This window comes from Lacerta agilis, chromosome 10 (genome assembly GCF_009819535.1).
Source record: "Lacerta agilis isolate rLacAgi1 chromosome 10, rLacAgi1.pri, whole genome shotgun sequence".
NCBI lineage: Eukaryota > Metazoa > Chordata > Lepidosauria > Squamata > Lacertidae > Lacerta > Lacerta agilis.
In genome coordinates, this window is record NC_046321.1 from 4,994,607 (window position 1) to 5,017,330 (window position 22,724).

The window sequence follows — 22,724 nt, forward strand, 5'->3', positions numbered from 1 at the left end:
ACTCAGAAATGGGTTGGGGAAGATTCAGGGCTGTCTTAAGGATATCCGGTGCCGTGGTTCAAAGATTCCACGGCAGATGGAGGCTCCGGGCACAGCATTGCTTTGGCGTGGTGGGTGAGGGCAGTGAGCTGATGCCGGGAGGCGCCACGTCCAGCCTCCGCCTCTCCCCAGGTGCCCCCCAGAACTTGGCGCAAACTTGGAGCCCTGGCGCCCCACGGCAAAATATCAGGCAATTGGCAGCTTCAAATCAAAAGAGGCTTACCGCAATTCCTTGAAGACCCTTCACCCCTGCCTCTCCACGCTCTCCCTGCAAAGGACAGACCGCAGATTCTCATTCTATGCTACAAAAACACATTAAGTGTCTAGCCCACAATGGATACTTGCACTCTACACTCATCTAACAGAGAGAGGGGGGATCTGGAGGCCTTCAGATGTTGCTGGACTCCAACTCCCATCATTCCTCATCATTGGCCATGCTAGCTTGCTGAGCCTGATGGGAGTCGGAGTCCAACAAGATGTGGAAGACCACAAGTTCTGCACCCTTGAGCTAAGAAGCCATCCTCTGCCTATGGTTGGCAGTGAGAAGCAGTCACAGGGTGCATTGGTGGTGGTAGGGGGGTGAGAGTGGCATTGCAAGGGTCACCCAAAGCACACACATCCCAACCCACTCAGCTAATTGCACACCTGCAGTGTGGGACAGTCTGATGTTGTTCAGTTGCCTGATTATCATCTTCCAAAGCAACTACTCTATTCCGAACTTAAAAATGGAAAGCGTAATGCTGGTGGTCAACAAAAGAGGTTTAAAGACTCTCTCAAGGCAAATCTTAAAAAATGCTTGGGGGCCCCCTCCACCTCTCACTCTCTGTTCTACCAAACAAAATAAAAAATAAAAAATTCCTTCCAGTAGCATGTTAGAGACCAACCAAGTTTGTTCTTGGTATGAGCTTTCGTGTGCATGCACACTTCTTCAGATACTCTGTTCTGCAGTACTGTTGTGGTTGTGCTACCCTAGAACCAGCTCCGGCTGAAAGCAATAGACACCTCACCTTTTCTCCTTTGATACCATCTTGGCCTTTTTTGCCCTAGATTGAGAAAGAAGATAGCTCAAAACACCATTGTCTATAGCAAAATCCATTGGCATAATGAGGTTCACTTGCAAGCATCTCACACTACACACTTTGCAGGAAAAGGGACTGTGAGTTTTTTTTTCCCTCCCCGAGAGGGCCAGGTGTGTGCCATGCACTCAGAACTCAGGTCTGAGCAACAGTCGGGACTCTCATTCTTGCACTGGACAAGAACTGTTATTTAGGCCTCGCCGTTCTTTAATATATAATTTGAAAAAACTGATGTGATGGCCATCTTCCAACATCTGAACAGCTGTCGCATGGAAGATGGGGCGATTCTAAAGGATTCAAATGACAGGAAAGTGGATTCCAACGAAGTTAATGGACCACGCTGAACTGGGCAAGATGACAGGAAGAATTTGAAACCGGTGGGACCAGAGATTCATGGAAGATTGGAAGCAATTTCGGAATTATTTGAAAAACAATTGTAAACAGCAAATGACGCTAGTAGGTCTACAGGAAGTTTTGTAAAGAGAACTATATGAAATATTACAGAAAATATTTAGGGTAGTGGTAATTGGTTATAGATTTTTAAAGGTAATAGTAAAATTATGAATTTACAAGATTAAGTTATGAAAATTGGAATTCTTTAGTTGCGGTTGATGGAAGTCCAAAAATATTGTAAAAGATGTGAAGTGATGTTTGTAAAATGTCAGGTGTGTCTTGGGTTGCTCACGAGTAAGCAGGCATGAGTCCGAACTGTCTTTTAACAGTTTTATTGCGCTAAGCTGTTTATAAAGCAGAGAGCTGAAAAACATGACTTTATCAGTTGCTAGCAGAATCTGGGAGTGCCGGTTTCTGGCTACGACCCCAACAAAGGAATTTCGGCATACCCAGGCACCTCCTTCCCTGTCTCCTTCTGACCTCCCTGCACTACTGGGGGGACGAAAGAGGCATGCTCCCCTCTGAGCAAATGTCACGGGATGTGCTGGGGCTCCCAGCAACATCCCCAAGCTGCTGCCTCTCCAGACTGCTTGTTCCCTGCCCCTCCCCGCCGCAGGAGTTGCTCTGCCCGCTTGGAGAGGTATTGCTGCTGAGGAGGTGTTGTTTTCTGCTGCTCCAGAGAAGCGGACACAGGGCAATGGATTCAAACTACAAGAAAGAAGATTCCACCTAAACATTAGGAAGAACTTCCTGACAGTGAGAGCTGTTCGGCAGTGGAATTTGCTACCAAGGAGTGTGGTGGAGTCTCCTTCTTTGGAGGTCTTTAAGCAGAGGCTTGACAGCCATCTGTCAGGAATGCTTTGATGGTGTTTCCTGCTTGGCAGGGGGTTGGACTGGATGGCCCTTGCGGTCTCTTCCAACTCTAGGATTCTATGATTCTATACATCAAAGAAACTTCCCGTGGGGCTGAGGGCAGTTCCCTGACAGAAAATATGTTAAAATTTAATCAAAAAATATATTATAAAGAAGAAAAGAAACTAGATTCCAACTAAACATTGGGGAGGAGGGAATTCTGATGGGAAGGGCCATTCGACAGTAGGACGGACTCCCTTGGAAGGTGGCCAACTCTCCTTCATTGGATGTTTTTAACCAGAGGTTAGATGGCCACTTGCTTGGAATTCTTTAGCTGTGATTCCTGTACTGCGAGGGGTTGGTCTAGATGACCCATGGGGTCCCTTCCATCTAAGTATTCTAGCCAAGCCTTATCCCTGATATACGAGTTTTGGGAGGGAGTTATTGTATGGAAGAGCAATCAGACACGGGGTCTACCACCACCAGTGGTGCAGCCCAGACACAACCCAGAATGTTGTAATCCAAAATATCTGGAACACACCAAGTTGGCAAAAGGCTGCCTTGCCGTCAGCCTTTGGTTCACTTTTTGCATTCCAAAACACCAGCCACATTGTTAGCCTGGCATTCCTACCCTCAAACCTGTTGGTCCTTCTGCGCCTGGCATGCCTTGTTCACCCTAAGGAGAGAAAAAGGAAGGTATTATCTCCAGCAAGTCATTTCTCATTGCAGAGGACTGAAGTTAATAGGGTAATATCAGGTGGATTCATCCTCCCCCCCCCAGCCAGTTATTTGGAATAAAATAAAAACATATTTGAAATTATTTCTTAAAGCATTCAGCCCTCCCCATATGCACCAGAGAAAGAAAGAAAGAAAGAGGATGAGAATTAACTGGGAATATACAATTACAGAAATGTACATAGTGTGGAGAAAGTTAATAGACTTCAAGTTAAATCAGATCAAGAGGAAATTCACAGAAAACCTGATTGCTGTTTGTTCCAATTCAGCACTAGAGATGGGGAAGGGGAAAGTGGGTGGTGGGTGGGAATGGAGCTGTGGATTAACCTTTAAATTGACTCATATAGTGTCCATACAACATAGTTCAAGAAAATAAAATATTAAAATCAACAACTGCAGACTAAAAGCTCTCTAGTCAGACAGAAAAATACCCTCTCCCCACCAAACACAAGACTCCTGCCTGGAACCCTGGATAGTTTCTGCCAGCCAGTGTAGTGTAATATTGAGTCGGATGGACCAGTGATCTGACTCATTCTAAAGCAGCATCCTATGCTCAGGGCAAATCCAGCATCTTGAATTGAGCCCAGAAATGAATCGGCGCCCAGGGCATAAATTTGACCACCTGGTCCCTGTTAGCAATCTGGCCACTGAATTCTGCCCCAGCTACAGTTTCTGAACTATCGTCAAGGGCAGCACAATGCATAGGATATTGCAGCAATCTAACTCAGAGACCAGATTATAAGTGCAATTAACCAAGAGGCCCCCCTTACAAAAAATGAAGTTGCTACCACTTCCTGATCTTAGCCACATTCGGTCAGATTTGACAAATCATCATTCAAAACCCACCTTCTGTCCTTGGGATCCAGGAAGGCCTGTTGCCCCCTGAAAAAGAAACGGAGAGAGGAGTGTGGGAGAATTAGCAGCCAAATCCAACAATGCATATTCTTGCTACTTAGTAAGTTTAGGGTTGTAAAACCATAGAGCTGTATTGCTGATAGGCAGAGACTCAGACCATAGAAATGTGATTGGTAGAGAGGGCTCTGTGTGATGTCATTTCCCCTCCTCTTTTGATCAGGAAGAATCAATAAGTATTTCCTGTTCCTTCTCTCTCCCTCTCTCTTCCATTGACCAGCGATGGGGAAAGACATGCCCTTTACTTGCTCCAGCTCAGACAAATGCCTGAGACTGTTTCTACTGTAAATATAAGCATTTTGCCTGCATAGCTTTTACTGCTACTGTAGCTGAGAACCAATGCAAGACTATGAGTAAGTAAATCATATTTTAAACTTACTTTAAAGTCTGTTGTCTGATTCTTTGTTAAGTGGGGTAAGAAAAGGGGGAGCCAGATTCCTTCATAGTTGGACTTTACAGCCTAATTTGATGCTTCAATTTGCTGCTAAGGAGGGGGATTTAAACTCTGTTCAACTCACAAACGTGGGCCCCTGGGAGGGATAATTTTCAATTCATATATCCTCTCCTACCTATTAAAACCCATCACACAAAGAGTTCAGCCTAGGTATTGCAAAACAGACACCCTTCAGCATTCCATGAGCTGCCCTGAATGATAAATTTGTTCCAGAGATGAAACCCACCTTGTCTCCTTCTGCTCCCTTTAAACCAGGGGTCCCTGGAAGGCCAAGTCCTACCTCACCCTGAAAAAAAGAAGCAGGGAAGCACATTCAGCGCATTGGAAGTGTGTGGCAGTTGACTTGGTTTGCACTGAGATCTACCTAATTTGCACTTCCTAAAACAATATGTGATAATTCTGCAAAGCTTGGGCTTCCTCAAGCCTGCTGATCCATCCTTCTTAGGCTTGGGTGCTACTGTTTTGGCTGCATAAACAAGAGCACTCACTGCATGAGCTGTTAAGTATAATTGTTTAATTGACGCTGAAATGGAGAATGCCTGCATGTGTATTGCCAATATTGGGGATTTTCCATGGCACCATACTAAGAGCTTCCTGAGGTCTAATTGAGTTAATGGTTAACTGGGAATATTCTCTTCTCTAACAAGTGAGTGTTTAACCTTAGATCACATGATTAAGGTATTCAATTACAAATCACCACCTTGAAGGGAGTTTTGTCCTGTTTTGAAGAAAGTTCCGCAGGTAAGGTTTTTAACAACGCCTATGGGTCTGGACAGTGTTTTATTCAGTAAGGAGTCAGTTTTTATGCATCCAGTTGCTTCAAGCTATGCAATATTAACATCTGCAATAAGAACATCAGAAACAGAGGAGGAATAGGATACATCCTTCATAAAGCAGTAAATCTTTGGGGAAGGATCGTAGCTCAGTTGCAGAGCATCTGCTGTGCAGGCAGAAGGCCCAAGCTTCAATCCTCAGCATTGCCAGGTAGGGATGGGAGAGAGACCCCAGTCTAAAACCCTGGACAGCTGCTGCCAGTCAGTGTAGGCAGCATTGAGCTGGATGGACCAATGGCCTGGCAACTTGCTATTCTCATAAGAACACAGGAATAGCCTGCTGGATCAGTCTGATGACCCATCTAGTCCCGCATCCTGTTCTCACAGTAGCCAAACAGACGCCTGTGGAAAACCAGCAAGCTGGATTCGAACACAAGAGCCCTCTCCCCTCCTGTGGTATTCAGAAGCAGAGCATAGCCATCATGGCTCATAGCCATCAACAGGTCTCTGCATGAACTTGTCAAATATGAAACCATCCTTGCCTATTGGGCGATTGAGTTCCATAGTTTGCACTGTGTGAAGAAAGACTCTTTCATCTGTTCTAAATCTCCCAACATCCAGCTCCATTGGATGTTTCTGCAAATTCTAGTGTTACGACAGAGGGAGAAAAAGTGTTCCTATCAGTGTCCAACACAGGTAGACGGATCCCAGCAGAACTTCCCAGGAAGGTCATTCCACAGCTTTTCACGCTAATGAAAGCAATACCTTTTCACCTTTTGGTCCAGTAGCTCCAGGAGTACCATCCAGCCCTATTGGGCCAGGTAAGCCAGATTTCCCCTGTAAATTAAAGAAACAAAAACAAAATAGATTAGGAAAGACGGAAAGGTTTCCACACCTGTTGTACCTGTGCACCAGGCCAAACTCAGAAGCAAACGATTGTCTCTTCCCATCTTGCCAGTATTGGTGGGAGTTGCAGTCCAACCATCTCAGGGGGGCACAGGCTCCCCACCTGTGTCTTGGAGCCAGGTGAGCAAGAAAAAGGTGCTGGGTGGTTTGCTATGGATTGGTAACCGCTCTAACAGCAGCAGAAACAACAAATCCTGCCTTTGGGTTAGGTTGCTAGAATGCCTGATCTAGTTCAGCATCACATTTGGAACCACAGAATTGGAGAGCTGGAAGGGAGACTAGGGGTCATCTAGGGTCAAGTCCCTGCAAAGCAGGAATCGGGACCAGAGCTTTCACACAACACAAAAGCCTCATCTGGGAAGCTAACAATAAGGTAAAGGGACCCCTGACCATTAGGTCCAGTCTTGTCCGACTCTGGGGTTGTGGCGCTCATCTCGCGTTACTGGCCGAGGGAGCCGGCGTACAGCATCCGGGTCATGTGGCCAGCATGACAAAGTCGCTTCTGGCGAACCAGAGCAGCGCATGGAAATGCCGTTTACCTTCCTGCCAGAGCAGTACCTATTTATCTACTTGCACTTTTGACGTGCTTTCGAACTGCTAGGTTGGCAGGAGCTGGGACCGAGCAACGGGAGCTCACCCCGTCGCGGGGATTCGAACCGCCGACCTTCTGATCAGCAAGCCCTAGGCTCTGTGGTTTAACCCACAGCGCCACCTGCGTCCCAGCTAACAACACAGCACGTTTGATGCTTGTTTCCATGTTGTTAGAATCTGGTGGTAGGGTGTTTGCAGCCCCCTTGACTTGGAATATTGCAAGTGATGAAATTCGGGGCATGCGGTTCTTTCTTGCTGTTTTCGGGTGGCGAGGAAGAAGCAAATATGTATGGAAAGAGTGAGGAAGGAGCGGCGTTGTTGTCTGTGCCACACCAGGACCACTGGTGCGAATGAAATTTAGCACAACCTGCCGGTATAGCGGTAAAAAAAAAACTGTGGTTCCAACACACGACAGGTACTGCAATGTGAAAAGAACATCGGAAAACAGGGCAGAAGACCTAAGATTACCATCCAGAGAACAATCGCAAAATTCCTATCGTCTGGACGCACCCTGAAAGGTCACACTCACCAACTCTCCGGCTTCTCCTTTCTCTCCCTTGACGCCGCTCTTCCCTCGAGGTCCCTGTGGGGAACAAAGAACCATTTTGTTGCCTCATTTGCACGGCGCGTCTCTCGCAGGATCTGAGCTGAGGATCGCTCGAGGGTACCATAGCGCTGATTTTTTAGAATCATGACTTAAGAAGGAAAGAAGGTGCCAGGTTGGACCAAGGGAGGCCCATCTGTTCCAGCATCCTGTTCTCAAAGGGGGCCAACCAAATGCCCCAGTGGGACAATACAAGTGGGGAGAACAGGATGCTGGACCTCCGAGTGGCGCAGCAATAAAACAGCTGGCACATTTGCAAAGCTAAGCAGAGTCAGGTATGGTTTCAAATTGGATGGGCGACCGTGTGCTGAGATTCTTGCACTGCAAGGGGCTTAGACTCGATGGCCCTCAGAGTCCCTTTGTGATTATATTATTATTTGATACGTCCCTTTGGATTGCTCCACCAACCAGGCTCTCCTGATGTTCTCAACACAGGATAGCTTGAACAGGTGGTAAAACAACCTGGCACTTACCCTGACCCCAGGGTCTCCTGGCTCACCCTGGAACAGAGAGAAAGGAGGTGGTTATATTTATTATTATTAATTAATTTATAATTAATTAATTGAATTTATATACCACCCTATATACCAGGGGTCTCAGGGCGGTTTACAGAATAAAATCAAGATATAAAACCAGAAAATACCTAATAAAATAAAATAAAAACAATAACCCAATAGCCCTACCACCACCACCACCACAAAAAAAAACTTTTTAAAAGGGCATAGGATGTAAATCGGATCAGCCAAAGGCCTGCTTAAAAAGGAACCTTTTGCCTGGCGTCTAAAGGTGTATAATGAAGGTGCCAGGCAAACTTCCCTGGGGAGAGCATTCCACAGACGGGGAGCCACTGCAGAGAAGGCCCCATTCTTGTGTTGCCACCCTCCGGACCTCTTGAGGAGGAGGTATACAAAGGAAGGCCTCAGAAGATGATCTCAGGGTCCGGGTAGGTTCATATGGGAAGACAAGGTCCTTGAGGTATTGCGGTCCTGATCCGTTTATATAATGCTAAAGGCGTTCTTTAAATCATTCTGGCCCCTTAATGCTTCTTCCACCCTCATAAGACTTTCAAGTTTTCTGCTCTTCATAGCTTCCAGGAACATACTTGTGCCCCAATGCTAAGCCAGATGAGACCTCCTGAAAGGAGGAGGACCCCATTCCTGGCTCCATTTTTACTACACATAGAAGAACCCTCCTTGTACCTTATCTGGAGTTGTTTTTTTGACTGTAACCATCAGCCCTTAGGTTCCGCCTTAAATGGTTCTTTACTTTGAGGTCAGGTCACACTCCTGAGTACATAACTCAGGCCTCACTGATAATCAGTTTAACAGAAATTCAGTGACAATTGCCACCGAGCTATGGTTTTCCCACAACCCACTGAATTCTACTGTTTGCAAATATAGACAGCATCGGAGGCTAGTATTCCCCTTGCCTGCTTGCAAGCCCATACACACCTTGACTGACAATCCAGGTGGTCCCTGCGGCCCGGGGAGTCCGGGCAAACCCGGTGGTCCTGGCACTCCGGGAACTCCTGGCTGCCCCTTGTAACCCTGAAATGTTTTAACCCAAACATCTGAACAACTGTCATGGATGCAGAGGAGTGGGGGGGGTAGCAGCTGGGGAACCCCCAAGGGAAGAAGGCTCAGAACCAGGGAATTGTTGGGACAACAATGGGTGGTCAGAGGGAGAAGGGGGAGCAGACTGGGAGGAGGAGGTGTTGGAAACTGAAGAGGCAACAGGGTTTAGGGTGCGGGCAGAGTCTGTGGCAGAGAGCAGTTCAGACTCCAAGGCAGAACTGGAGGGGGGTGCCAAGAGACAGAGTGGAGGCAGCCTTCTGAAAAAGCCAGGGAGGTCTCCCCCTCCTGCTGCGACCGGTTCCCTTCCTCCTTGGTCTCCCAGGGTCAGAAGAGGTATGAAGAGGGCAAGGCGGAGACAGACAAGGCGGCGAAGTCTCAGATTGCTTGGGAAGGACCCAGGAGAGGAGAAGACTTAGGCAACTGTGGGAAGGCCTCACTGGGGCAAGATCTATTGGGAAGAATTGCTGTGCTCACTGGGCGCCTGGCCTCCCGAGCAGTTTGTTCCTTTGACTAAAGAGCTCACGGATGCCGCGTGAGTTATTACTGACCTGCTCGTGGCAACCACCCCTGACAGCAACACAGCCTCCGTTGCACTATGAGGCTCCCCATCACCACACACCCATGCTGCTCGCTGCAGCTTCTCCTCATCCCATGCAGGAGGCATCTGACCCACCAGCAAGGGAAGGAAGCAATAAACTCCTCTGGGACTCAGAGTGAAAGGGAGGAGTTCAGTAAACTGTGTTGAATTCAGAGTCTGGGCAAAGCCATGTCCAACCTCTAGAGGAAACAGGATGTATTGGGGAGAAGGGTCAAATCATAGAAATATTAAGGAGGACAAAATATTTTGCTCCTACTTACAGGCGGTCCGGGTAATCCGTTTTGCCCTGGAATGACCTCCATACCCCCTAGCACATAGCCCGATTCTCCCTGCAGAAGAGGAGATGCTGTATTTACATGCTGCTAATCAGGCAGATCGCAGGTCTATTCCCATGGGATATAGAAACGCCAAAGAAACCCAAGATGACAAAAAAGGAGAAGGGAAGAAATTTGAACCAATTCACATTTTAAGGCGAACCTACCTGTGACTCAGCTAAATAGCTGCAAATGTAACGTTTTAGGTGCATTATACAAATGCGACACGAGAGGGTGATGGTTTGCTTATGGGAAATTCAAAATATATTTTGAAAATTTTCGTTGTTGTTTAGTCGTTCAGTTGTGTCCGACTCTTCGTGACCCCATGGACCAGAGCACGCCAGGCTCTCCTGTCTTCTTTTAACACACACACACACACACATATATTTCACAGTGTTTTGTATACAGTGCTACCTCGACTTACGAATTTAATCCGTTCCAAATGCACATTCGTAGGTCGAAAAAAGCGATTTCCCCATAGGAATGCATTGGAAACGAAAAATTCGGAAAAATTTGTAAGTCGAGTAAACCGCATCTAAAACCGCCAACGGGTGTCCTTCGGATGTCGAAAAATTCATAGGCGTGCGGGCACTTTTTTCGTTCGTAAGTAAAAAAATTCGTATGTCGAGTAATTCGTAAGTTGAGGTTCCACTGTATATGCCTAGATTCAGCCCTGATCTGCATTTTCTGAAATGATACAAGAACTTATGCCTTAGGGAAGTAACCTTGGATGCTGCTAACGCAGCAGTTTGGCTTCACCCCTGGAGGCATGCCCCATTGTCTCTCGAGACAGTCGGATATCAACTACTACTACTACTGCTACAGAAAGGGCTGTTCCCCACCCTTTGGTCCCACACTTGGAGATGGCGCATGGAGAAGGGCCTGAGATGTTGATCTTGGGGTCCAGGCAGGTTCATGCGAAGAAAGATGGTTCACACAGTCACACGCGCATCAATGGTGTAATCAGGATTTAAACAGCATACAGGAAACTTACTCTATCTCCTTTTGGCCCCGGAGGTCCTGGATATCCTGGAGGCCCCTAGAACGCCAAGCAAAGGATGGAGGTTTAGGTTCCTGCAAAAACAGAGAACCTGAAGGCACCAAGAGATCTCATGCACCGCCTGATGGGGCCCTTACTCCATTCCATGCTGACTGGATGGCATATGAATCTTACTTCAAGATGGCTTCTCCAACAGAAGTGGACAGCCAAAGGGCTCTGAAAGACCACCATCTGCCTCAGGTGGTCACCTCACTCTGCTTAACAATAAGGCCAGCCCTAGTTTCTTTCCCCATAACTTCCCTACATCCTGGGACCTCTACTCAGTCTTCAGCCTGTCTTCCACATACAGTGGTACCTCAGTTTACGAACTTAATCCGTTCCAGAAGTCCGTTCTTAAACCGAAACCGTTCTTAAACCGAGGCGCGCTTTCCCTAATGAGGCCTCCCACCGCCGGTGCCCTTCCACCCTTTGGCTTCCATTCGTAGACCGAGGTAAAATTCGGAAACCAGAACACTACTTCCAGTTTTGGGGACTTCGTAAACCGAATCGTTTGTCAACAGGACTGTTCTTAAACCGAGGTACCACTGTTATCTCCTTTTGGTTCCAACAGCAAACAAAACCAGACAACGTTTCCTTCCCTCATAGAAACCAGACTGCAAGCATCCTGTATCGACGCTTCCCAAGCATTCCAGTCTGGCCAAGCATTGCCAGTGGTTCCACCGTAAGCAAGCATAAAACGACACGGCTTCACTGAGTTTAACTCAGTCAATCAGAGGTGCTCAACTGTCACATGCAAAAAGACCATGCAAATTTGCAGGAAACCTGTAAATGCCCACCCAAAGGCAGGGCCGGTGCTAGGGCTTCTTGCGACCTATGCGAGACCACCTTCTGGTGCCCCCCCCGCCAAAGGCTGCTTTAGCGGGAGGTGGGGGTGGTGGAGAGGCAAGCAGCAGTTTGTGAGGGATCCTATTTCCCCCTCCCTCAATACTTCCTCAACAGAGACACTCCTTAGGTTTCACTGACAACGAGGATGATTCCTTCACTGTTCATACGGGAGTTGTCTCTGGGGTACCTCAGGGATCTACGTTTGAAAACCTCTTGCCACCTATGGGATCTCCCTACCAGGGTTCCCAACTATTGCAGTTTGCCTTCACTTTAGGCAACTACGTGGCACACTTGGCTTCACTGTCCAGCCCTCTGTATGACAGGAGAATAAGCAAACAGTTTCCTCTTCCACAGGAAAGCTTTGTTCTCTCCTCTTAGTCACACCTCTTAAGGTACTGATACACTGCCAGAGTCAACAAACGTTTAAGCACATTTAACTTTATTAGGTAACTTGAAAACATGGATGTCTCGGGTTATTACTGGTACAATTCTTCTTCTCGTGTAATTCAGCTTTGTTATGATATTTCCTGCATCCCTTTAGCAATGGTAATGACCTTTCCTCGCATTCCCCAAAGCCTAACCTCTCATTTTCTGCTCGCCCATCCCACCCCCCGCCAAACCCTGCTTTAACAGGAGCCGGGGGGTGGTGGTGTAGGGGGCAAGCAGCACCTCTCCGCTACAGTGGAGAAGCTGCTGCTAGCCCGTCCCGCCCAAGCCTGGCCAGTGCCCCCTCCATTTTGGCGCCCTAGGCAATTGCCTAGTTCGCCTAAATGGACGCCCAGGCCCTGGTTGCAGGACTTAGTGAGCTGGGAGAGTCTGTGGCAGAGAGCAGTTCAGACTCAGAGGTAGAAGCAGATGGGGGTCAAGAGGCAGCGATGAGGCAGGCTGGTAAAGAAGCCAGGGTGTTTCTCTCTCCTGCTGCGACAAGAACCAGAAGAGGCATGAAACGGGAGGAGCACGCAGGCGCAGTCTCCGATTGCTTGGGAAAAGTCCTGGGGAGGAGGATACTTTAGCAGCTGTGGGAAGGAGGGGACCTTCAGTCTCAGCAACTGATTTCATGCAGGAAGACCCACCGGGAATGAGCTGCCGTGTTCATTAGGACCGACGCTCAGCCAAGTATGTGACCATCATGTTTTTGCCACTCAAGAGTTAATGCCAACTTTGACGGCATGATTTACAGCCAGCTCACTCTCTGGCAGAAGGGCTGTAGCTCAGTGGTAGGGCAGCTGCTTGGCATGCAGAAGGTCCCAGGCTTCATCCCCAATGGCATCTCTAGGGGATACTCCTGCCTGAACCCTGGAGGGCCACTGCCAGTCCGTGTAGACAATACTGAGCTGGATGGACCAATGGTATGACTCAGCCCAAAGGACTAACAGCAGGAAACTGGTTGGGAAAAGGAGTCATATGACCTACTTACATGATCACCTTGAATGCCAGGGAGACCCTGCCGATGGACAGAGAGAAAGAAAAGTGGGTGTTACAAAGACTGGACACAATAAGGCAAACCTTTCGAAGGTGCTTTCAGTTCAGACCCAAATAGCTACCATGAGTCCAGGGGAACCAGGGGGACCAGTTCGTCCAGGCCTGCCAGGCAATCCGGGAATCCCATCCTTCCCAGGAAGTCCCTAAATATCAGGGGGGGAAACAGCAGAGTTGAAATGGAAGGGAGTCTCTTGGGGAAAACGTGTGCTGCTGCTGCTGGAAGCATTTTGAAGGACGCCAACAGTTACATTTACAGTTCAATGGCGAAACATCTCAGGGCGCTTCGCAGAATAAAATGCAAGATAAAACACAGCAAATCATTAAATCGAAACAAGACAACGAAACCCGTATCCCGCAGATCTATTTAAAAGGCTATAGGATATTAATCAGCCCAAAGGCCTGGTTGGAATGTTTTAAATATATATAATGAAGGCGCCGGGTGAACCTCACTGGGGAGAGGGAAGAGTTCCACAAACAGGGAGCCACTACAGAGAAGGCCCGACATTCGTGTGTCCAACTGTTGACGCAAAACCCAGCCTGTTCCCTCACTTACCCGCTCTCCTTTTTCCCCCTTGGTGGTGAAACTAAACGGGTCGTAGCCCCCTCCTGCGTGAAGACCCGTGAAGCTCTGGAAAGGAAAGTCAGAAGAGGAGTGTCATTCAAGATGCTGCCCTCCAGCCAGTGTGGTGTAGTGGTTAAGAGTGGTAGACTTGTAATCTGGTGAACCGGGTTCGCTTCCCCGCTCCTCCACATGCAGCTGCTGGGTGACCTTGGGCTAGTCACACTTCTTTGAAGTCTCTCAGCCCCACTCACCTCACAGAGTGTTTGTTGTGGGGGAGGAAGGGAAAGGGGAATGTTAGCTGCTTTGAGACTCCTTCGGGTAGTGATAAAGCGGGATATCAAATCCAAACTCTCCTCTTCCTCCTCCCCCTCCTCTTCCTCCTTCCCACTCCCCAAGGTCAAGCCACCTGCTTTTTAGAAGTTCAGCACCATCTGGAGACCCTCAGCTTCTCCATCCCTGTGACAGAAGTCCTAGGTTCTTCTGGAGCTCCGTTCTAGAGAGGAACCTCAACCCATCCTCAGCAGGCCCAAGCATGGTGCTAGCAGACAGCGCATTGTGCCTGTGAGGTCTCTTTCGTGGGCCTTAAAAAAACAAAAACTCCTTCCCCACCCTGCTGGATCATCACTTACCACATCTCCAGGTGGGCCTTGGTCTCCCTGGGCAAGGAGGAAAGATGAGAAAAGACATAGATTCATGGAAATGTTGGTATTATAAGCATAGATATACCGAAGGAATTGAGAACGTCATTTATGTACGCAACCATGGCTGTGAGAACATTACGAGCCCAATATTGGAAAGGAGATAAGATACTATCTAAAATAGATTGGCAGGCACAATTATTCGAATATGCTGAAATGGCAAGATTAACAGGAAAAATTAGAAACCACGACAACCAGAAATTTTATACAGAGTGGGACAAATATAGACAATATTTAAATGATCATTGCACACATTTGAAATCTCTGGCTGGCTTCAAATGTCTCCTGCGAAGTGACATAAATTATGGATATATTGGAGAAACACAATCTAGATACTACTTAATATGCAGTAAATAAAGAACTATTAAGGAACCACGTTCGGGTGGAGGGAAGTCTTAGTAATTTACTTTTTTATATAAATTTACATTATTTCCAACATTCAAGTATTTATTGATCTATGTATATTTTGGATGGAAATTTTATTTGTTTATTTATTTATTCATTCATTCATTCATTCCCCAGCCACTCTGGGTAGCTTCCAACAGAAGGTTAAAAATACATTAAAACACCAGTAATTTAAAACTTCCCTAAACAGGGATGCATACCCCAATTTTTTTAAAAAAAAAAAACCACAAAGTTTATATGCAATCAATCAATTCATAGAAATGTAGAACTGTAGAGTTGGAAGGGACCCCAAGGGTCATCTAGTCCAACCCCCTGCAATGCAGGAATCTCAGCTAAAGCATCCATGACAGAGGGCCATCCAACCTCTGCTTAAAAACCTCCAAGGAAGGAGAGTCCACAACCTCCCGAGGGAGACCGTTGCGCTGCAGAACAGCTCCTACTATCAGAGAGTACTTCCTGATGTTTAGTCATAGGAATGGAGGGCATTTTTATGGGAGGAATTAGTTCTGCGCCATCAGCCTTTCAGAGCAGGTGGCCTGGGGGCAATTCAGTTGAAAGCACAGGCGGTCAGACCAGGAACAGCTCAATCTAAGTAAGAAGTGCTAGGAAATTCCATTCCACCTTAAGTTGCAGACATGGAACAGATTGCTGGGAACTTCCGTTGTGTATAGCTTTTGCTTTTGCTTTTGAGACTCTCTCTGAGGAGATGGAGAGACATGTTTTCTTTGTCCTGATTTATGCTCAATAAATCTGCTTGTAAATATGCTTTCACAAGCCTCAACACGCCACTTCTGTTGTGCAGTGCGCTCTGCTAATATAGTGTGCCCAGGCTTTTGAAGTCTGGGTCGCTGATTTATGTCACACCAGAGATCTGGGATCATCCAGCAGGTCGGCTGGAACGGCATGATCCAGCTGGGGGCTAGCCAGCTGGCCTCCTGACTCCCTCTGGAAGCCGACAGAAGGAGGCGCGAGATCTGTCTCATCAGCTTTAAAGGAGCCCATGGGATCCTGTCCCCTGACAGCAGCAATACCACCCTTTGCCTAAATGCTTCTCACAATGGAACCTGATTCTTCCCTCCAGCTGGTTCCAGTCACCATCCTCTTAACTGTCTGGGGTTTCCATTGCAGCCTCCTGCACTGCTGAAGAGGCAAGCCACATTTCCGTTTGAGCAGTACGTAATTTATTGTGCGGAAAAGCTGCTTGCCTCTTCGGCGCACAGTGCAGGCTCTGGCTCATTTGAAGTTGTTGTTGTTGTTGTTGTTGTTGTTGTTGTTGTTGTTGTTGTTAGTGTTAGTGTTAGTATTAGTATTATTATGGCTTCAGCGAGTGCCTGGAAATGTGTTTAGGAGCACTCGTTTCCCCAGATCAGTTTAAGAACAACTGCATGATCTCATGACTAAAGTTACAGTTATCCTAAATGTTTCTAGTCCAGAGGCTTAATTCATAATCTGCATTCTGTAAACAGGTTATCTGTTTAGCCTCTGGTGCTTCCAAACCTTGTGAACCCAGAACAAAAACAAGCAAACAAACAAAAAATCCTGATCAAGTTATAATACTTGCCTTCTCCCCTTTCTGTGCCTGCAAACAGAGAAAAGGCAATTATTATTGTTGCTGTTATTATTAGACATTTATTTTATTCCACCCTTCAAGTAAAAAGAAAGGCTCCCAGAGTGGCTTTCAAGTAATAATGAGAAGACAGACCCTGACTTCAGGCTTGCGGTATAAGAGACGCAACACAAAAGGAAAGGGAACTAGGAGGGAAGAGGAGGAAATGAAACTCAGGAACTAATTCTTAGTTACAGAGATCTGGGATGGAAATATTTGAAGGGAAGCATTAGACCCCAGGCCCAAGTTTCTCCATCCCCTACATTTACGTTACAGCGATTATTCCACTGGCATAGCAATGATGTATCTTTCCCCCTCTGTATAATTAGGATTGCTCTGCCTATCACTCATTTTTTTTTGTGTCTCATGCATTTTAATCCATAGCTGCCTATATCTCCACTTTATCTCCATTTCCCAACTTGCTTCATGCAACTGCATATTCTTCTTTCCAATTTCCCTGAAATTACATCTCGGACAAGCCTCCCTCTCTCCATCCCATTTCTTAGAATATGCCCTATCATCTCCCGAGACAGACGGATGCCAACAACTGAATTGCCTCTTCATCATAATTGGTATCAGTCTTTGTCCTTCTCCCAGACCGTCCAATTTCCCTTTCTATTCATCTCCTTTCACCTATTCTTTTTTTCGCCACCAGTTTTGCAAATGCCTCTGCTGCTCGCGCAGCCTTCCTTTCTGCCCATGCGGCACTTAATAAGTGTGTCTTCCTCGTTCCCTTTTTTCAGGGGTCATCTTATTCCCAACAGCGGGAAACGGCAGGTATAAATAAATATATAATGGTAATTTTCCTTCCCGTCCCATTTCTCATCTCATAGAAACACCACTTTCACTGTAGACAACCTGCTTTTAATTTCTGCTCTAGGTGGGTTGATGTCGCTTTGTAGATATTTCAATTCTGGCACATGCAAACCATGCGTGCTCGCATGCACTTTAGGGGAAATGATTTATTTATTTTTGGTACATTTGACACAAAGGACGACCTCTCCCCACCCCACCATCCCACTGGGGTCTAGAGCATCACTCAGGTAGTCCGCGGCCAGGGCTGTCTTAAGCATATGCGGCGCAAGGGTCCAAAGATCTGCCCGGCGCCCCCCTCCCCAGGTTGCCCAGTCCCAGGTGCGCAGGAGGGCGGAGCCGGCCAGCTGCCTCAGCATCTCGCTGGCTCGGTTGCCCCCGAACTCACAGCGCAGAGCTGCCTGCAGCAAAAGAAGAAGAGGAGGAGGAGGAGGAGTGGGGTGGGGTGGAGTTAGGGATACTCTGCCATATTGAATCGCTGGCTGGCTTACTTTTGAGCACCTTGGGTCACATGGTCCTTGCGGGGTCTGAACCATCAGGGGAACTGAAGAGGAACTGGAGACGGGTGCTGCCCTCTTTGCATCCAGCAGAACTTCCACCTTATTCAACTCCTTGCTGGCAATCTGAGCACAAAGGACGTTGAGTTAGGCTGGCCAAAGGCAGAAGAAGAAGAAGAAGAAGAGGAGGAGGAGGAGGAGGAGAAGTTTGGATGTGATACCCCGCTTTATCACTACCCGAAGGAGTCTCAAAGCGGCTCACATTCTCCTTTCCCTTCCTCCCCACAACAAACACTCTGTGAGGTGAGTGGGGCTGAGAGACTTCAGAGAAGTGTGACTAGCCCAAGGTCACTCAGCAGCTGCATGTGGAAGAGAGGAGACACGAACCCGGTTCCCCAGATTACGGGTCTACCGCTCTTAACCACTACACCACCCTGGCTCCAGTTGAAGTATAACCTCTTCCATTGGCTACAAGGAAATGCTTCTTTCAAAACTAATTCCAGCGGGAGGAGAGGACCCTGTCGGTGCCAATGAAGGCCTCTGTGGACACCTGCACTCTGCTAATCCGTGCTTCACAGAGTCTTTTATTCACCCTCCTTTTCTGACAGCAGGATGACGACTGACTGCATCTCAGAACTCCCAGTTCCTGGCTCCCAGCTCACTCCTCTAGGGACATATTGAGGAAACAGCCCTAATCCACACACTGATTCTGCGCCGCCGCCCCTCACCCCCTGCCAAAAGACCCCAATCCCTCAAGTGCAGACATAAGAAGTGCCTGCTGGATCAGGCCAATGGAGGCCCATCTAGTCCAGCGTCCTGTTCTCACAGTGGCCCGCCAGATGCCTGTGGGAAACCCGAAAGCAGGATTCGAACACAAGAGCAACTCTCCCCTCCTTGGGTTTCCAGCGAGACTGGTGTTCAGAAACGTTGCTGACCCCAAATGTGGCACCAGAGTCAAGTCAATGTGGCTAGTAGCCATTGATAGCCCTCTCCCTCCATGAATTTGTCTAGTTTTCCTGGGAAGCCATCTAGCTTGGTGACCATTGCTGCCCCCCACCCTCCGGCCCTTGGAGTCCTCATAAGGGAGCTGGTCCTGGAGGAAGAACTGTGAGGGGAGAGACTCCATCAGGAAAGGCCTCTTCCAGGGCCGTCTCGTCATAGGGGCTGGGTGGCGCGGTGCACCAGGGCGCCAGGCCCCCCAGTGGTGCCCCACGAGCCCGCCGGCATACCAGGCGCCCCCTCCCCAACCCGCGCCCGCCCCCATGGGCGGGTGGGCGGGCAGGCGCTCGCACACCGGCAGGTGAGCTGCAAGCCGGCTGCCCTCCGGAGCTGGAGCGCTGGGAAGGGCGCACAAAGCCCCGCGCCGCTCCAGTGCCACGCCCCTCATCCCCCGCTCGCCCACCTCCCTCCCGCGCTGGCCACCCCTCGGGGGATGAGGGGCGTGGCGCTGGAGCGGCGCAGGGCTTTGCGCGCCCCTTATCTCCCACTCACCCCCCCTCCCAAAGGGCGGCCAGCGCGGGAGGGAGGTGGGCGGAGAGGCGGCCCACCGGGGGCGCCGAGGGATCGTCGCGCCAGGGCGGCTGATCCCTTTAAGACGGCCCTGGCCTCTTCCCACCTGCCTTGCCCCACACTCTAGTCTCTGCTTCTCAATTTGTATTGTATTCTATGTACTGTGGCTTGCCGTTGTTTTATTGATTACAGTTTAGAAATTATTTGTTGTAACTGTTGAGTGGATTTCTGTTGAACTTTTATATGTTATTATTATTTAATACTATTCTAAGGATTGTTGAATGTTACTTTTAAATGTGGGTTGCCTATTTTAAAGTTATGTTTTATTATCACATTTTTGTATTTCATTAGATTGTTATAAGATGTAAAAAAAAATTGTTTCTTCAGCTTGTAAACCGCCTTGAGTATCGTAAGATAGAAAGACAGTATACAAATTAAAAATGATGAAGATGATGAGGGAGTTCCATAGTTTAACTCTGCACCGTGTGAAGAAGGACTTTCACTAATCTGTCCTGATTTTTCCAAAATCAATGCATGTCCACGAGTTCTAAGGTAAAGGACCCCCTGGACAGTTAAGTCCAGTTAAAGGTGACTATGGAGTTGCAGCACTCATTTCACTTTCAGGCCAAGGGAGCCGGCGTTTGTCCACAGACAGCTTTCCAGGTCATGTGGCCAGCAGGACTAAACCGCTTCTGGTGCAATGGAACACTGTGATGGAAATCGGAGCGCACGGAAATGCTGGTCACCTTCCCGCCACAGTGGTACCTATTTATCTACTTGCACTGGTATGCTTTCAAACTGCTAGGGAGCTCACCCCGTCACAGGGATTCGAACCGCCGACCTTCTGATCGGCAAGCCCAGGAGGCTCAGTGGTTTAGACCACAGCGCCACCCGAGTCCTTGAGTTCTAGTGTTATTTATTAGAGGAATTGAAACGGGAAGAGAGATTGTGTATTCATAGTAAAAACAAAATAAAATAAAAAATTCCTTCCAGTAGCACTTTAGAGACCAACTAAGTTTGTTCTTGGTGTGAGCTTTTGTGTGCATGCACACTTCTTCAGATACACTGAAACAGAAGTCACCAGACCCTTAAATATAGTGAGGGAGTGGGGAGGGGTATTACTCAGAAGGGTGGTGGGAATGGGTGATCAGCTGATAGGCGTGGAAAATAGTTAGAGAGTTGTTCTCATTCCTGAAGAAGAAACCACATTTGCCAAATTCCCCCCTTCTGCACAAACAGAAGGTACGTGTTCTCCATCTCCTTTTCGGATCTGGTCAACCTACCCTTCAAAAGACCCCCAGAGGAAATGCAAGGCGAAGAACTAGGTGCCAATCAAGGAAAAAGACCCTCACCCCGCTTTCCTGTGGCGTGGCAACCACTTGCTGGGACCCAGAGCAAATGGTTTCTATGAGCTCCCTGAGGATCAGCGGGAGATCGTCAAAAGTGCTGGCGTAGAACAGGTTGTTCAAGTTCCGATGCAACAAGGCTCTTTTCAGTTCTTCCGGATCGGCCCCTGAAATGCCCACAGCGATTATGCGGATCCCTGGAGTGGGAGGAAATATTATGGTGAGTCGCAGGCGGTAGCTTGAGCCCCGCTTGTCATTCCTGGATCCAGCCCGGATTCAATTGCTGGGATAGCCAGGCCAGACTGGTAATGGCCCACTAAGTGTGGGTCATTCAGAGAACAAGGGGAGTGGGGCTCTTTGCAAGCAGGCAAGAGTGAGCTAGAAGCTGGAAGAAGCAAGCAGGCAGAGCCATGCCTGATTTCTACTGGAATCCAAGGCTGTTGCTATAGGAGAAGCAGAATGTTATTGAGGTGTTAATGCTGCGGACGGCTCCATCATAGGCTCAGGTGGTATACATGCGTAAATAAACCTTATATCACAGAGACACCACGGTCTTTGCTATGCCTCATTCTGAAGGAAACACGGTCCCTGGGTAAGCACCCCTGGAATGTCGCACTGCTTGCAGATTGGGGTGGCGTGTGACAATACTTTTTGAATTGTAGCTAAGGAATTTGTCCACCTTAAATGTACACATTATGAAACCTCCCTGAAGCACCCATGGACAAGGTATAAAGGTAAAGGGGCCCGTGACCATTAGGTCCAGTCGCGGATGACTCTGGGGTTGCGGCGCTCATCTCACTTTGTAGGCCGAGGGAGCCAGCGTTTGTCCGCAGACAGCTTTCAGGTCATGTGGCCGCTTCAGGCAAAACCAGAGCAGCACACGGAAACACCATTCACCTTCCCACCAGAGTGGTACCTGCAGGAGCAGAGACCGAGCAACAGGAGCTCACCCTGTCGCGGGGAATCGAACCACCGACCTTCTGATTGACAAGCCCTAGGCTCTGTGGTTTAACCCACAGCGCTACCCATGTCCCTATGGTATAGGGAACTGTTATTGACAGTGGAATCACCAGAGACAGTAGCTCAGTAGCAGAGCAACCATTTTGCATGCTAAAAGTTCTAGATTCAACCCTGTGGTATCTCCGGGCCAAGCTTGTAATAGTTTCAAAGTTTGTTTAAAAACACCAAGCTTTCAAAATATATATTTTTTAATTGTAGGTTTTATTTTTCTTGACTTTTTTTTTTAATTGTTGATCAGTCTATACCAGGGCTTCCCAAACTTGGATCTCCAGCTATTTTTGGACTACAACTCCCATCATCCCTAGCTAGAAAGCTCAGTGGTTGGGGATGATGGGAATTGTAGTCCCCAAACAGCTGGATACACATGTTTGGGAAACCCTGGTCTACACTGACTGGCAATGGCTCTCCAGGGTTTCAGGCACGGGACATTCCCAGCCTTACCTGAAGATGATGGGGATCAAATTTAGGACCTTCTGCATGCCAAGCAGATGCTCAAGAGCTCCATGCACTGAGATAAGGTGCTTCATCTTCCAGCTGGGGAAGACTCCACTTATGGGAAGCCCAGAGTCCAGATACTCTCAGATCCACAGCTTTACCTATAAGGTGGGCCACTTTGGCTGGGGGCACAACATCGTCCTGAGATGGTCCATCCGTCAGCAGCACCAGGGTGCGGGACACAGAGGGTCTCATCCCCTTGAAGGCTTGGAATATCTCTTTCAAGACGTAGCCGATGGCCCTACCTGTGAGAAAGCATAGAAACGGGGCGGAGAGTGTTACAGTGACATGGCATCAAGGGGAAGCAAGCAATATCCCTGTCTGTGGGGACTTGAGAGGGTGCAAGAACGGGTGCAGAGTCCCTGAAGCCCTGTTTAATTCTCTAAGAGACCTGTTCTTTCTTTGGAAATGTGCTAAATCCCCATTTCTTTTCCTGTTTGGAAACAAGAAGCCGTAGCCTCCCAGGGTTTGTTGTTAAAATGAAATACAAAGTCTAAACTTCGTATGGCATTTTGAAATATGCTTTGCAGGCCCCAACAACCAGCTGATTGACAGTGCCTGCAAAGCCCCTTTTGGCTGAGCCAC

At 48.1% G+C, this 22,724-nt stretch overlaps 1 protein-coding gene across 1 annotated transcript in view; it reads right to left on the reverse strand.

Annotated features, from left to right (window-relative positions):
- The window catches only part of LOC117054087 (collagen alpha-1(VII) chain-like), a 65,118-nt gene that overhangs the window by 25,684 nt on the left and 16,710 nt on the right, over window positions 1–22,724 (reverse strand). The window contains 19 exon segments of the mRNA XM_033162545.1: window positions 263–307; window positions 1,047–1,082; window positions 2,992–3,036; window positions 3,942–3,977; window positions 4,688–4,747; window positions 6,000–6,071; window positions 7,261–7,314; window positions 7,809–7,835; window positions 8,787–8,882; window positions 9,768–9,836; window positions 10,816–10,860; window positions 13,124–13,150; window positions 13,251–13,331; window positions 13,742–13,816; window positions 14,380–14,406; window positions 16,415–16,432; window positions 17,764–17,883; window positions 20,631–20,821; window positions 22,241–22,384. Coding sequence (XP_033018436.1) covers window positions 263–307; window positions 1,047–1,082; window positions 2,992–3,036; window positions 3,942–3,977; window positions 4,688–4,747; window positions 6,000–6,071; window positions 7,261–7,314; window positions 7,809–7,835; window positions 8,787–8,882; window positions 9,768–9,836; window positions 10,816–10,860; window positions 13,124–13,150; window positions 13,251–13,331; window positions 13,742–13,816; window positions 14,380–14,406; window positions 16,415–16,432; window positions 17,764–17,883; window positions 20,631–20,821; window positions 22,241–22,384 — 1,268 coding nt within the window.